The sequence below is a fragment of the Bos indicus x Bos taurus genome, chromosome 28, assembly GCF_003369695.1.
Source record: "Bos indicus x Bos taurus breed Angus x Brahman F1 hybrid chromosome 28, Bos_hybrid_MaternalHap_v2.0, whole genome shotgun sequence".
In the NCBI taxonomy this organism is placed as follows: Eukaryota; Metazoa; Chordata; class Mammalia; order Artiodactyla; family Bovidae; genus Bos; species Bos indicus x Bos taurus.
Genome location: NC_040103.1, coordinates 26,290,872 through 26,309,405, shown reverse-complemented (window position 1 = coordinate 26,309,405; position 18,534 = coordinate 26,290,872). Strand labels below are relative to the sequence as shown.

General features: G+C 43.6%; 1 protein-coding gene across 2 annotated transcripts in view; it reads right to left on the bottom strand.

The window, feature by feature from the left end:
* The window catches only part of LOC113885246 (core histone macro-H2A.2), a 53,017-nt gene that overhangs the window by 5,859 nt on the left and 28,624 nt on the right, over nucleotides 1-18,534 (bottom strand). The window contains exons 3-7 of one of the 2 annotated variants that reach the window (XM_027530386.1): nucleotides 10,875-10,981; nucleotides 9,419-9,616; nucleotides 7,745-7,855; nucleotides 6,251-6,350; nucleotides 2,842-2,931 (exon numbers count right to left, since the gene is read on the bottom strand). In XM_027530386.1, the coding sequence (XP_027386187.1) occupies nucleotides 2,842-2,931; nucleotides 6,251-6,350; nucleotides 7,745-7,855; nucleotides 9,419-9,616; nucleotides 10,875-10,981 (606 nt within the window). The remainder of the gene's footprint in view (nucleotides 1-2,841; nucleotides 2,932-6,250; nucleotides 6,351-7,744; nucleotides 7,856-9,418; nucleotides 9,617-10,874; nucleotides 10,982-18,534) is intronic. The other variant, XM_027530387.1, reaches the window with a different exon arrangement.

The following is an 18,534-nucleotide window of genomic DNA, read 5'->3' as shown; positions in this document are numbered from 1 at the left end:
GCTTCTGTAGTCCTTTCAGCAAGAGTCTGCGGACCTCTGACTCTCAAGTTTTGCTATCTGAAACTCCACACCTTTTACCCTCCCTGTTGAATAATAACAAACAACATGTGAACTTCTTAGTGCAGTCTTCCCCCTTGGTGCTTTGAAGACACTTCTGTCTCCAAGCATCTTTTGTTGCTGATAAGTCTGCTGGCAGGAGAACCATCTTTACAAATGCCCTGCCTTTCCGTAGGCTGCTCTGCAGGTTTCTCTTGATTTTTGGAAATGCCACCGTGATAGGCCAGGTTTTGGATTTATTTTGATGTTTTAAATATACTCAGTAATGTTTTCAACCTGAGGATTCAAGGGTTTCATTCTGGAAAATTCTCAGTCAAGATCTTTTTTCTTTTAAATTGAGGTGTAGTTGATTTATCACATACTAGTTTCAGGTGTGCAACATAGTCCTTTAGAATTTTTATAGATTATACTTCATTTAACGTTATCATAAAATACTGGCTATATTAGCTGTATTCCCTGTGCTGTACAATATATCCTTGTAGTTTATTTCACACATAGTAGTTTTAACTCTTCATCTTTTTATTAATTATTATTACTAATTTTCTAAACTTTTTGGCCCGTGATACAAGATCCTAGTTCCCTGACCAGAGACTGAACCTGTGGCCTTGCAGTGGAAGCATGGAGTCTTAACCACTGGACTGCTAGGGAAGTCCCTTCATCTTTTTACATACTGCTTCTCTGCCTCCTATTTCCTACCTCTGGAACTGTTTCGAAGCATGTTGGAGGCTCTCGCTTTATGTAGGGAAGCTGTTTTTCTCTCCTTCCCACCCTATCAGGCAGTTTGCAGGTGCTTCCCCAAGACCCCCCGTTAGGATCCTCTCTATCACGGACGACTCAGGGCTCTGTCTCTGGGTTATACAAGGGATGGGGTAGACGCAGGCACTCAGCTGATGGGTGACGTGGCCCTGGGCTTGGGTGAGGGGCTCTCTGCACCCTTCTGCTTCTCTAGAAAATGGATTTCACCCGAGCCAGAGCCCAAGGAGTCAGTCAGAACCTTGGCTTCCTGTAAGGGCTGGGAGTTTCATCCAGCCCTTTCTCTCAGCAGGGAGCCTGGCTCGCGTCCCTTCCAAGTGTGAGGTGACTCTAGTTCCATCAGGTGACCTCCTGATTTCTCTGCATGTTACCAGAATTGCAGCCCAGCTCCCACGCCCCTCACTGTGGCTGCTTGCAGCTCTCCTATCTCTGTCTACATGGATGCTTATGTTTTATGTCAGCATGCTTCTGTCGTAAAGTTTTTTTTTAATTTTTACTTATTTTCGGCTGTGCTGGGTCTTCATTGCTGTGCGAGGGCTTTCTCTAGCTGTGGTGAGCAAGGGCTACTCTCCATTGTGGCGCACGTGCTTCTCATCGCAGTGGCTTCTCTTGCTGCAGTGCCTAGGCTCAGCAGTTGTAGCACAAGGGCTTAGTTGCTCCACGGCATGTGGGATCCTCCCGGACCAGGGACTGAACCCATGCCTCTTGCACTGGAGGCAGATTCTTAGCCACTGGCCTACCAGGGAAGTCCAATGTCTTAAAATTTTAAAAAGGAAATTCTATCTATCATCGTATGACGAGTGGTATGTGCAGCTGTAAAGTGAGGACACGTGTTCTTTCTTGATCAGTAGCCCTATAACTTTTCTCGCAATCAGATCTGATCGTGACATTCCCCAGCTTCTATTTTGAAAAGCACCTCTCTTAGTCTATATAGAGTCAAATCCAGACCATTAGCACAGCCCACGGGACAGGCCCATCTCTGGCTGCTGTTCATCTCCTCCCTGCTGGCTCCTGACCTTGCCTTCTCACACACTGTGACCCTACTGCCCACAATGTCCTTGCCCCCGCGTAGATCTCACATCCTCACATGTACTTCCCCATCTCCCCAAGCAGAGTGTATGGCTCCCTCTCTGTGCCCCACTTATGTGTCTGTCTCTCCTTCTCGACTGTCCAGTGCTGGAGGACAGGAGTGGGATTTCTTTGTCCTTGGCACCCCTGCCCCAGGGCAGCACTTGGCACCAACTAGATGTCCCTGGAGGTAGGTGTGAACACGGATCTGAAGTCAGACCCACTTGTCAAAAAGTTACCTTTGAAAGTAAGTGTTCAAACAAACAAAAACCTGTGCACAGGTGTTCAGAGGAACTCTATTCACAGAAGTCAAAGGTGGAAATGACCCAAGTGATGAATGGATAAACAAATGAAATAGTATTCAGCCCTAAAAAGGAATGAAGCACTGATACAAGTTACAGTATGGATAAGCCTCCAAACATTTTAAGTGAAAGAAGCCAGACACAAAAGATCACATATTATACAATTCAATTTATATAAAATATCCAGAAGAGGCAAATCTATAGAAAGAGAAAGCAGACTGGTGGTTGTCAGGGGCTGGGGGAGGGACGTGTCTACTCAATCCATGTGGACTTTGTACAGACGGTGATAAAAAGTTCTGGGAACTAGGCAGTGGTGACAGAGAAGCAGCACTGAGTATACTTAACGCCACTGCACTGTACAGGTTTAAAGGTCACAGTGGTAAACTCTGTCATGCATTTTCCACACACACAGAAAGTTACCCAACCGTTCTAGACCATTTTTGGGTAAGCTGATGATGCAAAATGGGCCGTATCCAGACACTTTATAGTCCCCATGGTGTAAGAAATGATCCATGTGGGCCTGCTCAAGTTATCTGAGAGATGCTAAAACACCTTCCTGATTGGTTGCTGCCTGTTTTGCTCTGTGAACTGAATGTGTGTGAACAATGTCCTGCTGCTAGAGGGGAAGGTGGTTGGGGACGTGACCCAATTCCACACTTACCTTCAGCTACTTCCAAAGGGCCCTGGGACTTGCGAAGCTCCTTTACTGTTTCCAAGAACTCCTTGCCCCCAGCCTTTTCCAAGGCCTTACCTGTGAAGGACAATAGCGGAAAGCCATTGTGGTTGCCCTTTTCAAAGCCATTAATTTACACTGGTTGACAGTTTTACTAGGTCTTAAAAAAGTGCTTAGAAATTAGGAATCAACTTTTGCAATTACATCCCGGTTACCGGGCTTCCCTGGTGGCCCAGCACTTAAGAATCTGCCTGCCAAGGCAGGGGACAAGGGTTCAATCCCTGGTCCGGGAAGATCCCACATGCTGCGTGACAACTAAACCCATGAGCCACGACTACTGAGCCAGTGCTCTAGAGCTGGTGAGCCGCAACCACTGAAGCCCGTGCATCTACAACCTGTGCTCTGTAATGAGAGCCACTGCAATGAGAACTCCGTGTGCCCCAGCCAGAGAGTAGCCACCACTCTCTGCAACTAGAGAAAGCTCTCATGCAGCAACAAAGACCTAGAACAGCCAAACTAACTAACTAACTAAATAAATAAACTTTAAAAAATTAAAAAAATTAAATCCTGGTTGCCATTGATCACCGGTGGCAGGGGTCCCTGTGCTTCTATCCAACAGTACTTAGATTCTAGTAAACTTTTTTTCAAAAGAATTATTTAATATTTTATTTCACTTACTATTGCTTCTAATGTATCATAGGAATTATTTCCCCAAAATGTTAACCACAGCTGGATTGAAAGAATATTTGCGAAATACAGTAATGTTGTTTCCGTAACTGTACCACACTATAAGTCTCCTAGAGAGTCAAAGGGGTTTGCCTTTGTGGAATGTGAAACAAGAGCTCAAGGAGCAGGAGCTATGGAGGCAGGTCTCAGCCCTTTAGTGAGAACAGGGAAGAGACAAAGAAGCTGCTCTGAAGATGCAGAATGCCTCACTCCCAAATTAGAAATTTTAAAAATGGCCCAGAAAGACAACAATAAAAAAGAAGCCTCAGAAGTTTGCAAAGAGGGAATTTCTTGGTGGTCCCATGGTTAGGGCTTGGTACTTTCACTGCCGAGGCCTGTGGTGTGGCCAAAAAAAAAAAAAGTCTGCAAAGAAAACAAAAGTATTTATAACTTTAAGGTTTAGGGTTAGATAAATAAGGTTTTCTTTTTTTCAACTTATGTATTTATTTCTTAACTTGATATTTCATTTAGAAGAAGTCTCCACTGTAGAGGAAAAGGATACTGGAGATATAAAAGACTGATCCCTCTTGAAAGCAAAAAGGAAGCATAAGAAAAAACAGGAGAGGCATAAAATGGGAGAAGAAGTTATACCATTATGAGTACTATCAAAGTAAGTCAGTGGTACAAGTTATATTGTTGCCAATTGACACAAACTCTTCAAAGGACCTTTTTAGGGGTTGATTTGTTCATAATGCAGTCTCAATGACATGAACTCTTAATGATCTTTTTAAAAAATTAAGGACTCAGAACCTCCACTGGGTTTGGGATCTGACCTTGAGTTTTTGTTCCAATTCTAGTGTTTTTTTCTATTCTACTACCACCCACCACTTAAAAAATAGAGCTATTTTTATTGTTTTCCTGATATAAAAATGCAAATACTATAGAAATGAAAAAGAAGGTAAAACTTTCAAAGATGCTGCTGCTGCTGCTAAGTCACTTCAGTCGTGTCCGACTCTGTGCGACCCCATAGACGGCAGCCCACCAGGCTCCCCCGTCCCTGGGATTCTCCAGGCAAGAACACTGGAGTGGGTTGCCATTTTCTTCTCCAATGCATGAAAGTGAAAAGCGAAAGTGAAGTTGCTCAGTCATGTCCGACTCTTAGCAACCCCATGGACTGCAGCCTACCAGGCTCCTCCGTCCATGGGATTTTCCAGGCAAGAACACTGGAGTGGGGTGCCATGAGCCACTAGGACACACTTAAGGCAGAGCTCCAGATTAAGGCCACTAGGGGCAGACTTTCCAAACGCAGTGAGTTGAGAACAGTTGGTAGAGCCTGGGCTGGGTTTGAGGAGTGGAGGAGTTTTCACCATCTCTATGTGCAAGAGAAACCCTGTGTCTCTGTAATACTAGTTTTTGTCGTTTGTTTTTGGTGTTTCCCCCACCCAGTGCTATCGTATCTCCATTTCAGCAAAGCAAGTGGCCTGTGACGCCAAGGTGGACACACAGGTGAGCCCGGCAGCCTGGGGCCCTGGTGCTGCCATCCAGGGCTGAGCTACTAGTATCCACCCCAACTCACCTCCCTCAGGAGCAAGTCCTGTATCTCAGGAACAAAACCCTTTACTCATTTCTGTCTTGTAAAAATGGGTGAGATGGTGACCATCTAGTTGCCATCTTATTATTTCTAGTGTCTGGAAGCTTACCTTCCTAGGTTCCTCCACCTAGCCTGGTACCACTGGTGGGACAGGTGGCAATCCACTGGTGAAATAATTCAGTGTATAGCCTTACAGACAGCCTAACTTGTTCCAGAGGTCAATTTCCTTTTTACCAGTGATGTTCTGAATACTGCCACTTAAAATATATGTATAGGTTTACCCAAAACAAGCACAACAATACTTAGAGTAACACTACTCATTATAGCTCACATTGGAAACAGCCCCAATGCCACCAGGGGTACACTGGATCAACAAACTGTTATATTCCTACAACGGAACACTGCACAGTAAAGAAAATGAACGAACTACAACCATGCTCAATAGCATGCGTGGATTTCACAAAGTTGAGCTAAAGGAGCCAGACACAAAAGGAGACATACTGCATGACTTCTATAAAATCTAAAACAGATGAGACCCCTCTATGCTATTAGAAGACAGGAGAGTGGTAGGGACTTCCCTGGTGGCCCAATGGCTAAGACTCTGTGCTTCCACTGTAGGGGGCATGGGTTCAATCCCTGGTGGGGGAACTAAGATCCTGCATGCTATACAGCGCAGCCATAAACAAACAAACAAATAAAAAATACAGAGGACATCATAGTGGTTACTCTCGGAGAGAATGGTCCTGGGACGAGGGAAGAAGGGGCCTTGTGGGGTGCTGGCAAGGTTCTGTTTCATGATCACGATGCTGGTCACACAGTTGTGTTCATCAAGCTGTGCACTAATGATCTGTTTTTGTATAACACTTCAATAAAAATTTCAAAAATATATGCATATTAAAAAAATTAGTTTTTGATCCCTGGGTCAAACCTGGGTCTCCTGCATTGCAGGCAGATTCTTTACTGTCTGAGGCCCCAGGGAAGTCCCAATACTTTAATGATGTTCAGTTAAACACAAAGGCAGAGTTTGACTGACAGGGTCCGCCAAGCAGAGGCTATCCAGCTGACAGAGACCAGCCTCATGAGAACTTGCCAGAACAGTAGCTATTCTAAGGCACTTCTCCTGAAGTCTCAGAACCTTACCTATATCTTCCTTGAGGTCAATTTCGGCTGTGGTTGGGTGGACGATGCCCTCCACTCTCATGGAGCCAATATGGCTGATGTCACTCTGGGTCAAGGACAGCTGCATTGGGAAGAGAAGATGGAGAGTTGGGCGAGATAAGTCCTATGGAAAACCTTCGCATCTGTGCATTCTTTCACTGATTGCCAACAGAAACGGCTCTACGTGGAAAAACCATCTCAAGTTTCCACGTGTGTGGTTTTCAGTAGGCTCTTTTGAGCTCAGTGGATTTGATATTCACCCTGAGGTTAGCAGCATGCAACAAATCTGCCTCCTCTTCCAGGAACAGGAATGGGATCTCCCTTCCTTTTCTTCTCCCTAAAGATTATGCCCTCATTTCTCATCTGGGGGGTCTTGGTGTTTGACGTGGTAGTTTCTGAGTAGCTCCTGCAAGAAGCTACTCATGTCTCAGCATTCTTTTCAGAGCAGCACAGACTTCTGGTGACAGGGACGCAAAGCCAACCACTTCTGCGGGAGAGAAGGGATGGGCTCCGGGATTCTGACCTGCCTGTATATGGCCACCTTGTCTTTTGGGGACCCTGGAGCCACACTTGTGAAATGCTGCCCTAGGGGCGTGAACTGAGTGGAATGGAAACCATTCTCCATCATCTCCCCACCTGAGCAAGAACTTCTTGCTCCCCTATTTAAGTGAGAGAAAGTGAATCATCTCGTAACCAGACAGCCCCTAGAGCGGACATAACTTCCACCTCTTTGCTCCGCTGCTTTCATCAGTGATAAATTAGGAACCCGCCACTTTGATGCACTTCTCAAAACATGCTCTTGCCAATGGCTTCAGAAGAGGTTCAACCACTGTCAGGCTGCAAACATTCGCTACCTGAGATATGATTAACGGACTCTTTCCACACATGTCTTATTGCAGCCCCAGTTGACTTAGTAGATAAATTGTCTCTTATGCGTGTGGGAATGAATTATCTGCATGTTTGGCGGGGGCTGCTGTTGTACTGCTGAAAACTGTTCAAATGTATAACCCAGTTTGTTTTCTTTCTACAGCCTAGAAAGGCAAGCAGACTGAATTATTGGCAAATAATTCACTTCTAACACCAGGGATATTCCGGGAACATATCTTTCTATTTTCTTTCTATGATAAATTACATCACACCATGTAAAGCAGGCCTCCCAAAGGCTGGTTGAGAAAGTTAGCTATGGATTTTTTTGGTGAGCACCAGAATAACTGGGACATGGGAAGCAGAAAGATACTGAGCAGAAAGATCCACTGGCTGACCAATGTCAGCATAAACAATTCTCAGCACTAAAGAGCTTGTTTATCCTCACAATGCAGACATTGCCATAGCTTTTTAGTTTAGAAATGAATACAAGACCAGAGTGAAAGTTCTATCAGGGAAGGAATGGATGAAGGCGGCATCATTGCTTGTAAACGGTAGGTTATAAAAATGCAGTAGTGCTTTATGACAGCACATTACAACCTTCTTTATTACCTTCTGCCCTAGAACAAGGCTCTTAGAAGACAGGATAGTGAATCCATCCCCTGGCCCGTCTTCAGAGGTGGAATTTGAAGTCCCTTCTTTATCGCTGTCCTTTGGTTTGGACTGTTGGTAGAAACCAGAAGGACAGATGAGAAATCATCCAGAAAAAGCCCAAAGTGGCTTTTAAGTCTTTCCCTTGGTAACCACCCCGTTGGATATAAAAGCAAGTGGTCAGGTGTTAGGTTCTACTGTTTTTGATGGAGGGAAGCAAGGGATACCAATATGGGGAAAAAAGGATACTACAAAAAATAAAGTGTATTTAAGGGATTCTTCGGAGAAGGCAATGGCACCCCACTCCAGTACTCTTGCCTGGAAAATCCCATGGATGGAGGAGCCTGGTAGGCTGCAGTCCATGGAGTCGCTAAGAGATCGGACACGACTGAGCAACTTCACTTTCACTTTTCACTTTCATGCACTGGAGAAGGAAATGGCAACCCACTCCAGTGTTCTTGCCTGGAGAATCCTAGGGATGGCGGAGCCTGGTGGGCTGCCGTCTATGGGGTCGCACAGAGTCGGACATGACTGAAGCGACTTAGCAGTAGCAGCAGCAAGGGATTCTTATGTACCCACAGTCCTTACTCAAACCTGGACACAGGTATGTTATTCTTGCTCTTTTCAACACCTGCACGTTATGGAAGCCGGGGTCATTCACAGTACACTGTTCAATCTCCCTTCTCCCCAGGACTCCCTGGGGCACAGTGGCTGAGAAATGAACTCTTTTGTCATCTTTTTAGTCATCACAGAGGTCCAAGGAATGAAAACTTGAAACCCCCAGAGCAGTGCTATCCAACAGAACTTCCTTCCTTCATGGAAATGTTCTACCTTTATGTTGCTCGGTACTGTCAAGCATGTGAAATGTGGCTGGGGCAACCAAGGAACTGAGTTTTATTTCATTTTAATTAATTTAAATTCAAATAGCCACATGTTGCTAGTAGTTGCTGTACTGGGCAGCATATGAAAAATATGACTCCATAAATGGTATCTCTGAGTTATAGCTACTTAGCATATCAGGTTATCCAAACACCTGAAATGCCAGTGGCTGAACTCGGATGACTCTCTGTGGAAGGCTAGAGATGTGTCAGCATGCCACATGGGGGAGGTGGGAAGTAGAGTTCCAGGCCAGCATCTCTCTGAAGATTTTGGTGGGGGCAGTGGAAGGGGTCCGGAAACGTGAAAACCACCATGTCTGGGGGTTGGAAATCTCTAGTAGACCCTGCATGATTATCTGAGCTGGTCTCAAAGACTCTGTACTTATTTTTTTAAGATTTTTTGGATGTAGCTAATTTTTAAATTCTTTATTGAATTTGTTACAGTATTGCTTCTGCTTTTATGTTTTGGTTTTTTGGCTTCCAGGCATGTGGGATCTTAGCTTCCCAGCCAGGGATGGGTCGAACCCACACCCCCTACAGTGGAAAGTGAAGTCTTAACCACCGGGCTGCCAAGAAGTCCCCCTTTTATTCTTTTTCACAGACATTCCTATCATTTCCTCCCCCGACCCACAGGCGGTACCAAGCTGAGGCAAGTCCCCAGTCCTTTGGAGATGCTGGCCACATCCTCCTCTTTGGATGGTTCAACGTCCCTCCTGTTCTGTGAGTGTCCGGGGCTCACAGATACCACTAGGCTTACCTTTTTGGATGTCCGTGGTTTGGCAGCCTTCGATTTCTTTCCCCCCTTCTTTCCTGACGTGGCCTTCCTTCCTCTTTTCTCTGGGGGAGGGGAGAGGATAGTTTCTGACTTGGCTTTGGTCCCTCGCTTTTTGGCCAGCAGTTCAGGGTGGATTCTGGGCAGGACGCCTCCGCTGGCGATGGTCACTCCTTTTAGCAGCTGAAGAGAGACGATGCGTGAGCTCAGACAGCAAAGAGCACGTTGGTTCTGGACTTAAAATGATTCTAAGTGTTGGCAAAGAAAGTGTTAAATCTGGTCTCTGCTTTCCAAAGAAACTGCATGATACACGATTTAACCGGTTTTTCCTGTCTCACGGGTAGGGCTTTTCTCTGTAGGTATCAAGGCAATCCACAATTTCGTTTGGAAAACAAAACAAGCAAAGTGAAATGAAAGCGTAGACAGGGTGGAACCAGGGATGTTGCCCAGAGCTCGGAAATTCCAGACATAACAGAGGATAAAGAGCTTCAGACGTAGGAGCACAGCTTGACAAAGTGGGGTTCAAAGGTTAATGCAAGGGCTAGACTCAGTTAACAACCTTCCTCACTCCTTTGATCATGCATTCCATCAGTAAAATATGTTTGACCGTGCACCTCCCAATGGATATCTGTTTACTCTAACTAATCGACATGAACGACCACACTAATACATTTTGCACATTCTATGGCAGTGCTACTCCAAGTGTGGTCTGCAACCAGGGCCCGTCCACAAGCTATTAGTTACTCATCTGTGGCAAAAGCGCTACAGAAATCATGAGGAAGTGTCTAATAAGTTGATAGAGTTATTGTTTATCTATTGGATCTAGTAACAACAAAATTGTAGCTGTTTGTATATTTTTGTCTTTTAATTTTTCTAGTAATTACTTTTTATTTTATTTTTGGAAATTATCAGTTCATGTTGGATTGGAAATAGGAACTGATTCTTAGCCACAAACAGGTTGAAAAAATAAGACCAGAAAATAAATATAAATGAAAGTTCTTATACTATCCACCCGCTACCTCGCACAACTTCGGTGGGGGGATGAAGGTGGGAATTTACTTGATTTTGGAATCAGTTTTAAAGTATAAAGGGTTAGTTTTGATAATAGAAAGAAGGACACTTCTGCCCTCGTCAGAATAAATCATCAACAAAGTTTGGGTGAAGAACCTGTAAAGAGAAGAACACGTGTGTACCACACCTCCCCTAGCAACACACAGAGCTTGCTTTTAAAGAGGAAGCGAAGCTCTGGCAAGATTCAAAATATATAATGGAGTCTATTCCAGAGACAATTTTATTTTGAATCTCAATCCTATACTATCTGAATGTTTCAGTGTAGATGTGACTGGGCACTATAGCAGGAAGGATTTCTAACCAGCTGGGTCCACAAGCAGTAGTGTTTGGCAAATCCATTTGGTGGCTGGTGTCAATGCTTCAGACGTACCTGGTTGAGCTCCTCGTCATTGGCAACAGCCAGCAGGATGTGTCTCGGGGCTATCCGGGCCTTCTTGTTGTCCCTTGCTGCATTCCCAGCCAATTCTAGAATTTCCGCTGAAATTTTAAGGGAGTGTTAATAGGCAATCATGGAATGGGGTCTGAGCTTTCCAAAGCTTTTCTTTGGAAATGGTCTTTGAGTTTGATCACTTTTACTCATTTGCGATTTTTATGTCTGGGACTGGAAAGAAATCCAGAAAACTGAAAAGTACTCAGGTCACAGACATGTAAGATGTTTTAGAAAGGCCTGATATATGATCCTGTGGCAAAGTCTTCTAGCTGTCCCTGGACATTAATTCTCCCCCATCTTTCTTAGTGGTAGACCTCTGATTTTTTGCTGAGCCCATAATCACAGGAATGAAGACAGTATTCCAATCTCCCTTGTTGATAAATGTGGTCATGTGACAAAGATCTGGCCAATGAGAGGCAAGCAGTCGTGTTGCATGGTACTTCTGGGAAGTATGCGTCAATGAAAGGACAGTGCTCTTCTTCCCTCTTTACTGGCAGACTGAGGACACGATGGCTGGAATTTGAGCAGCCACCTTTGTCCAAGAGTAAGAAGTGTGGATTACAGAGCAACAAGATAGAAAGAACCAGAATCTCTTATGACTGTGGAGCCTCCTTGTCTTCTACAGACTTCTTTTGTATGAGAGAAAAAGAAACTCTCTTGTTTAAGCCACGTTCAGCAGAAGTTAACCCTTATTAAAACATAACCCTAATATAAAACCCGAGTTTCTTTCACTGTGCAGCCATTTCCGAGGAGAGCTGAGACCCCTTTCAGAATCTCCTTCCTCTTCACTTGATGCCCTCGGTCTCTTACGTCCTAAAGGAAAGTGGATAGAAAGAACTGATTCATACTCACGGGGTGAAGAACTACTTAACCTAAAAGGTGAACTCCTAAGGGGAATACCTTCGAGACCTAGGAAGGGAGGTTTGTTGGGCCCCAGGGGTTTTTCACATATCCCTCAGGACCTAACCATGGCTCTGACTTTAGCAAACATATCATTTGATAAATGTGAAAAAGCTTAAAGAAAAGAATATTCCTAAAAGTATTTCACATACTATCAAAATTTTGGAGTCAATAAAATTTTTTTTAAATCCATAGAATTGGTTTATATTCTTGAATGCTTTCTCCTTCCACCTTTGTTTTATTATTATTTTTTTTTCTTTCTCAATTTTAGAAGAATGTTTAGCTAAATCAAATCTGTCTGCCTTCAAAAGTATGAATGAGCCTGTAAAAAAAATTCCTTCCCTAGAAAGAATTCCTTCCCTAGAGAAAGAGGCAAAGTGCCAATGTGTCATATGTGGAGGTGGGGGGAATTGCATGTGCATGAATGTGTTGTATGTATGTGTGCAGGTGTGTGTGTACGTGTGTGTGTTGAGGGGATTTGCTGGTACAATGACATATATACTAAGCCCTAAAATTAACAGACAATTTTGCATGAGTCTATACAATCAACCTAATTTCAAATAAATCAACACATGCAATTGCCATCATTCATAAAATCTATGGCAATAAAATAAAAACTTGGCATAAATACGCCATATTAACGAAGCAAATGTGATTAACAAAAAATTAGAATAAAATAAGCATTAGAGTTAAATATTTATATGGCATTTCCATAATGAAAAGCGCTAAATCACTGCAAATTCATTCTCACAACATCTTTTCCAGGTTATTAAGCAAGGAATATGGTGTTTACCAACAGTTCATTTACACAGTCATGGCATTTTCTGAATCAAAGATTGAGACACCGTGGTTGAAAAATATGAGCAGGCTTGTTGGGAAAGGAACACAAGAGCATTTGAAATGAATGCCATATTAGATATCTAATCTGGTTTGCTGCCTTCAAATTGTTGCGCAACTTATCTTTCTTTTAAAAAGGGTACCCAACGGGGCTTCCCTGGTGGCTCAGTGGTAAAGAATCTTTCTGCCAACGCAGGAGACTCTAGTTCGAACCTGGTCAGGGAAGATTCCACGTGCCGCGGAGCAACTAAGCCCGTGCGCCACAACTCTTAAGCCTGGGCTCTAGAGCCCGAGAACCACAACTATTGAGCTCGTGTGCTACCACCACTGAAGCTCGAGTGCCCTAGAGCCTGCGCTCCAAAACAAGAGAAGCCACAATGAGAAGCCCGCGCACTGCAAAGAAGAGTAGTTCCTGCTCCCCACAACTCGAGAAAAGCCCACTCGGAAGACTCAGCACAGCCAAAAAAATCAATCAATCAATCAAATTATACAAAAGGAAACCCATCTAAAGAGGTGTCATTGTAAAGTCTTCACAATAGGCTTGTGTTATGACTCTAGGTTGAAATGTATAGTACCCCACTGAGCGCAATTAAAAGGACTTTCCTATACCTGCTGACCCTAGGGGCCCCGAACCTGGGAGGAAGGAACACTCCACTCACCCCTTTGTCCAGATGGGTGGAAACGTGCCTCTGAGTTTTAAGCTTCTGAACAGGTGAATTTCTTTTAGCATCATGGACTGTAACTGTCCTGCCTCTGTCACAAGCATTTAGAGGAAGCAGTTAAGGATCCTCTCCAGGCTTCATCAAATTAACCCTCAGTATGAGAGGCCGGGCTAATGGGAAGCTTGCAGCCTTCAGGAAGCCCCTGAAGGCCAGGTGATTTTCAGCTTGACAGACAGATGCAAAGACTGGATTCTCAAAGGGAAAATCTGCCCTCATCGCACACGGCCACAGGAAGAGGCTAAAGGCAGCAATTTGTTAGAAGGCGCAGTGCAGGCCCACAGGTGAGGCTGGCCCGTGTACAGCTGGGCTCTTGGACTAACTCTTCCAAAATAATTTATAGGAAGGAAAAGCTTGATTGTGTGCTCAAGTGCAAAAGCAGAGGTAGAATTTTTTCTCTTTAAAGAGAAAAAAAGAATACACAGCAGAAAATCTAGACCTAGAAGTTCTTTTCTCTGTTGGATGTTTAGCCTAAATGTTCCTTGGGCCAGATTTCACCATTTAAATGTTTGAAATAATGTTAATCATTATTAATATCTTCAAATGTTGTTATGACAAATATATTCATGTCAACTATAAAAGTTTGCTACACTCCAGAGTGATTTTATTGATCTTGGGAACACAAGTATCCTTGTGTGAACGGGCAATCAATAGAAAAACTGAATTTATATGGCACACAATGTTTCACTGCAAATTTTGTAGGAAGATCATAATTTGTTAAGTGGTGGAGACTTCCATGGAAGTCTGGAAATTACTACAGCAAATCTCTCACTTCTCGCAAGTCACACTTCCAGTCGCAGTAACCATCTGTAATACAACTGAGTATCTGATAGTAAAAAGAATGATTTCTTAGCCAAAAAGGATGCAGGAAAGCTCATTACGCACATTATTCTTGGAAGAGCCCGTGTCCTCTCATTCTGGACACAATCTAAACCCACAATGGGCAGCTCAGCTCACAGGAGATGGGAAATACCACAGTACATCTGAGACAGAACGCAGGACTGTCTCCTGCCCTTGCCTCCGCATGTTTGTCCACCTGCCCACTAGGTGGCGGTGTCCCAGGGCCCGGTCTGGGTGCTCTGCTCTGCTCAGGCTGTGCAGTCTTCTCGGGAAACCTCATTCAGTCACAGCGCCCACTTCCATCCTCCTTCCCATGTCACCAGATCTGTACCTCCAGCCCTGCCATGATGTCACCTGGGTGTTCTGCAGGTCAATAAAACTCACCACATCCCCAAATCGAAAGCATTCCCAGAAACAGGCTCTTCCATCACCCCTGGGACTGGCAGTTCCATCCACGCATAGACCTGGAATCATTCTCCATCCCTACCTCTCTTGACTTGGCCTCATCAGTCTTACACATCTTTTCTTCTCTTCTCCAAACTTATTGCCATTACCTGAGTTAAAGCTCTCTTCTCCTCCAGCCCAGATAACTGTCGTGGCTGCCTAAGTGGTTTTCCTGTCCCCGGTTTTGTCTTCCTCTAGACCCATGCCAAAAAGGCCAGCACTGGGCGATGGCATCTTGTGCAAATTAGAAAAAGATGCCCCTTCCTCAAGATGCTGGACTTCCCTGCTTTTGTTAGGACAAGACGCTTTACTGCCATCTGCTGGAAATGTTCATAATAAGTTACAGTTCTTTGAGGTCTATGATGAGAATGCTACTACCTTAAATGTATGTCCTTGTGCAGTGTACAACCACAGGTGTGATCCTGGCTGCCAAAGTGATCTTTTCAAAACCCAAATGTAAAAACTAAAAAATCAATAGATTAAAAAAAACGTTTGGTGTTAAATCAGTTCAGCCACTTAGTTGTGTCAGACTCTTTGCGACCCCATGGACTGCAGCATGCCAGGCTTTCCTGTCCATCACCAACTCCCGGAGCTTGTATAAACTCATGTCCATTGAGTCAGTGATGCCATCCAACAACTTCATCCTCTGTCATCCCCTCCTGCTGCCTTCAGTGTTTTCCATTATCAGGGTCTTTTCTAATGATCAGTTCTTCATATCAGGTGGCCAAAGTATCAGTCCTTCCAACGAATATTCAGGCATGATTTCCTTTAGGATGGACTGGTTGGAGCTACTTGCAGTCCAAGGGACTCTCAAGCATCTTCTCCAACACCACAGTTCAAAAGCAACAATTCTTTGGTGCTCAGCAATGGCACCCCACTCCAGTACTCTTGCCTGGAAAACCCCATGGACAGAGGAGCCTAGTAGGCTGCAGTCCATGGAGTCGCCAAAAGTCGGACACAACTGAGCAACTTCTTTCACTTTTCACTTTCATGCACTGGAGAAGGAAATGGCAACCCACTCCAGTGTTCTTGCCTGGAGAATCCCAGGGACGGCAGAACCTTGTGGGCTGCCGTCTATGGGGTAGCAAAGAGTCAGACACGACAAGCAACTTAGCAGCAGCAGCAGCAGCTTTCTTTATAGTCCAACTCACATCCATACATAACTACTGGAAAAACCATAGCTTTGAGTAGATGGACCTTTGTTGGCAAAGTAATGTCTCTCCTTTTTAATAAGCTGTCTAGGTTGGTCATAGCTTTTCTTCCAAGGAGCAAGCATCTTTTAATTTCATGGCTGCAGTCACCATCTGCAGTGATTTTGGAGCCCAAGAAAATAAAGTCTCTCACTGTTTCCATTGTTTCCCCATCTATTTGCCATGAAGTGATGGGACCGGATGCCATGATCTTCATTTTTTAAATGTTGAATTTTAAGCCAGCTGTTTCACTCTCCTCTTTCACTTTCATCAAGAGACTCTTTAGTCCTTTGCTTTCTGCCATAAGGGTGGTGTCATCTGTGTATCTGAGGTTATTGATATTTCTCCCAGCAATCTTGATTCCAGCTTGTGTTTCATCCAGCCCAGCATTTTGCATGATGTACTCTGCATATAAGTTAAATAAGCAGGGTGACAATATACAGCTTTGACATACTCCTTTCCCGATTTGGAACCAGTCCGTTGTTCCATGTCTGGTTCTAACTGTTGTTTCTTGACCTGCATACAAATTTCTCAGGAGGCAGGTAAGGTGGTCTGGTATGTCCATCTCTTGAAGAATTTTCCAGTTTGTTGTGACCCACACAGTCAAAGGCTTTGATGTAGTCAATAAAGATGTTTTTCTTGAATTCTCTTGCTTTTTCTATGATCCAATGGATGTTGGTAATTTGATCTCTGGTTCCTCTGCCTTTTCTAAATCCAGCTTGAACATCTGGAAGTTCTCGGTTCATGTACTGTTGAAGCCTGACTTGGAGAATTTTGAGCATCACTTTGCTAGCGTGTGAGATGAGTGCAATCGTGTGGTAGTTTGAACATTCTTTTGCATTGCCTTTCTTTTGGACTGGGTTGAAAGCTGACCTTTCCCAGTCCTGTGGCCACTGCTGAGTTTTCCAAAGTCGCTGGCATATTGAGTTCAGCATTTTAACAGCATCATTGTTTAGGATTTGAAATAGCTCAACTGTGATTCCATCACCTCCACTAGCTTTGTTCGTAGTGATGTTTCCTAAGGCCCACTTGACTTCATATTCCAGTATGGCTGGCTCTAGGTGAGTGATCACACCATCGTGGTTATCTGGTCATTAAGATCTTTTTTGTATAGTTCTTCCATGTATTCTTAATACCTTCTGCTTCTGTTAGGTCCATACCGTTTCTGTCCTTTATTGTGCTCATCTTTGCATGAAATGTTCCCTTGGTATCTCTAATTTTCTTGAAGAGATCTCTAGTCTTTCCCATTCTATCGTTATCCTCTATTTCTTTGCATTGATCACTGAGGAAGGCTTTCTTATCTCTCCTGCTATGAATTAAATTTACCCATTGGTGTTAAATGGATAGACCCAATTGTCTGGAAATGATGTGTAAATGATAGGTTTCTCAGTTACATGAAAATTTCATGAAGTGCTCTCAAATTCAACCTTGTTTTGTTTTTCTTTGTCCATGCTGCGTGGCATGTGGGATCTTAGTTCTCCACCAGGGATTGAACTCATGCTCTCTGCAGTGGAAGCATGGAGTCGTAACTACTGAACTGCCCGGGAAGTCACTCAACCCTGTTTTAAGGCCTATTTGTCCAGTCAATTAAAAATACCTTACAGAACATTTTCTCACCATAAAATGATTATAAATTACTCATTCTCAATATCTCAGATTTACATGATAACTATTGCTGATGGATACAAAATTCTCTTCCAGAATTTGGGCTTGCTTTTTCAGTCCATTTCCCTCACTTACATCAGAGATGTAAACCGGGCCAGCATTTACAGATTGATAAACTGAACTATGAATGTGATGTCCATTCTCGGAGGCTGGTGGATGTTTCTAGATGAGCAGTCCAACATGTACCTGCTGCCGGAGTGTGCAATCTCCCCCAGAGGTTTGGACCAGAAATGGCGTATGGCTCTAAAGTCATGATGTGTGAACCTGGGGTCGGCCAGGCAGCCAGTCCAGAGAAATCGGGCAAGGCCAACTGCTATTTCTCCCCAAGCGCCTGAAAATTTGTGCAATCTTTTTTTTTTTGGCTAAGTAGCACCCACTCTTTTGTTTTTTTTTTCCATTTGGTGTAGATTTTATTTTTATGTGTTAAATATTTAAATTTTTAATAGATTTTATTAAATTGGGGGATCTGCTCCAGGAAAAATTAAAATGGACTTTAAAATATGGATAATTTCTTGGTACAGTTTTACTTAATAGAAAGAATGGTTCATGAATTTCATAGATTTGTGAAAAATGACTTTGCATTTTTACATGCTATTTTTAAAAAAATTATTTATTTTTAATTGAAGGATAATTGCTTTACAATGTTGTTAGTTTTTATCATACATCAACATGAATCAGTCATGGGTATACATGTCCCTTCCCTCTTGAACCTCCCTCCCTCCCACCCCACCCCCCTCATCCCATCCATCTAGGTTGTCCCAGAGCACCAAGCTGAGTTCCCTGCGCTAACAGCAACTCTTTCCCATTAACTATCTATTTTACACCTGGTAATGTATATATGCCAGTGCTACTCTCTCAGTTCACCCTACTCTCTCCTTCCCTTGCTGTGTCCAGAGTCTGTTCTCTAAGCCTGTGTCTCTACTCCTGCTCTGCAAATAGGTTCATCAGCACCTTTTTCTAGATTCCATACATATGTGTTAATATACAGTATTTGTTTTTCTCTTT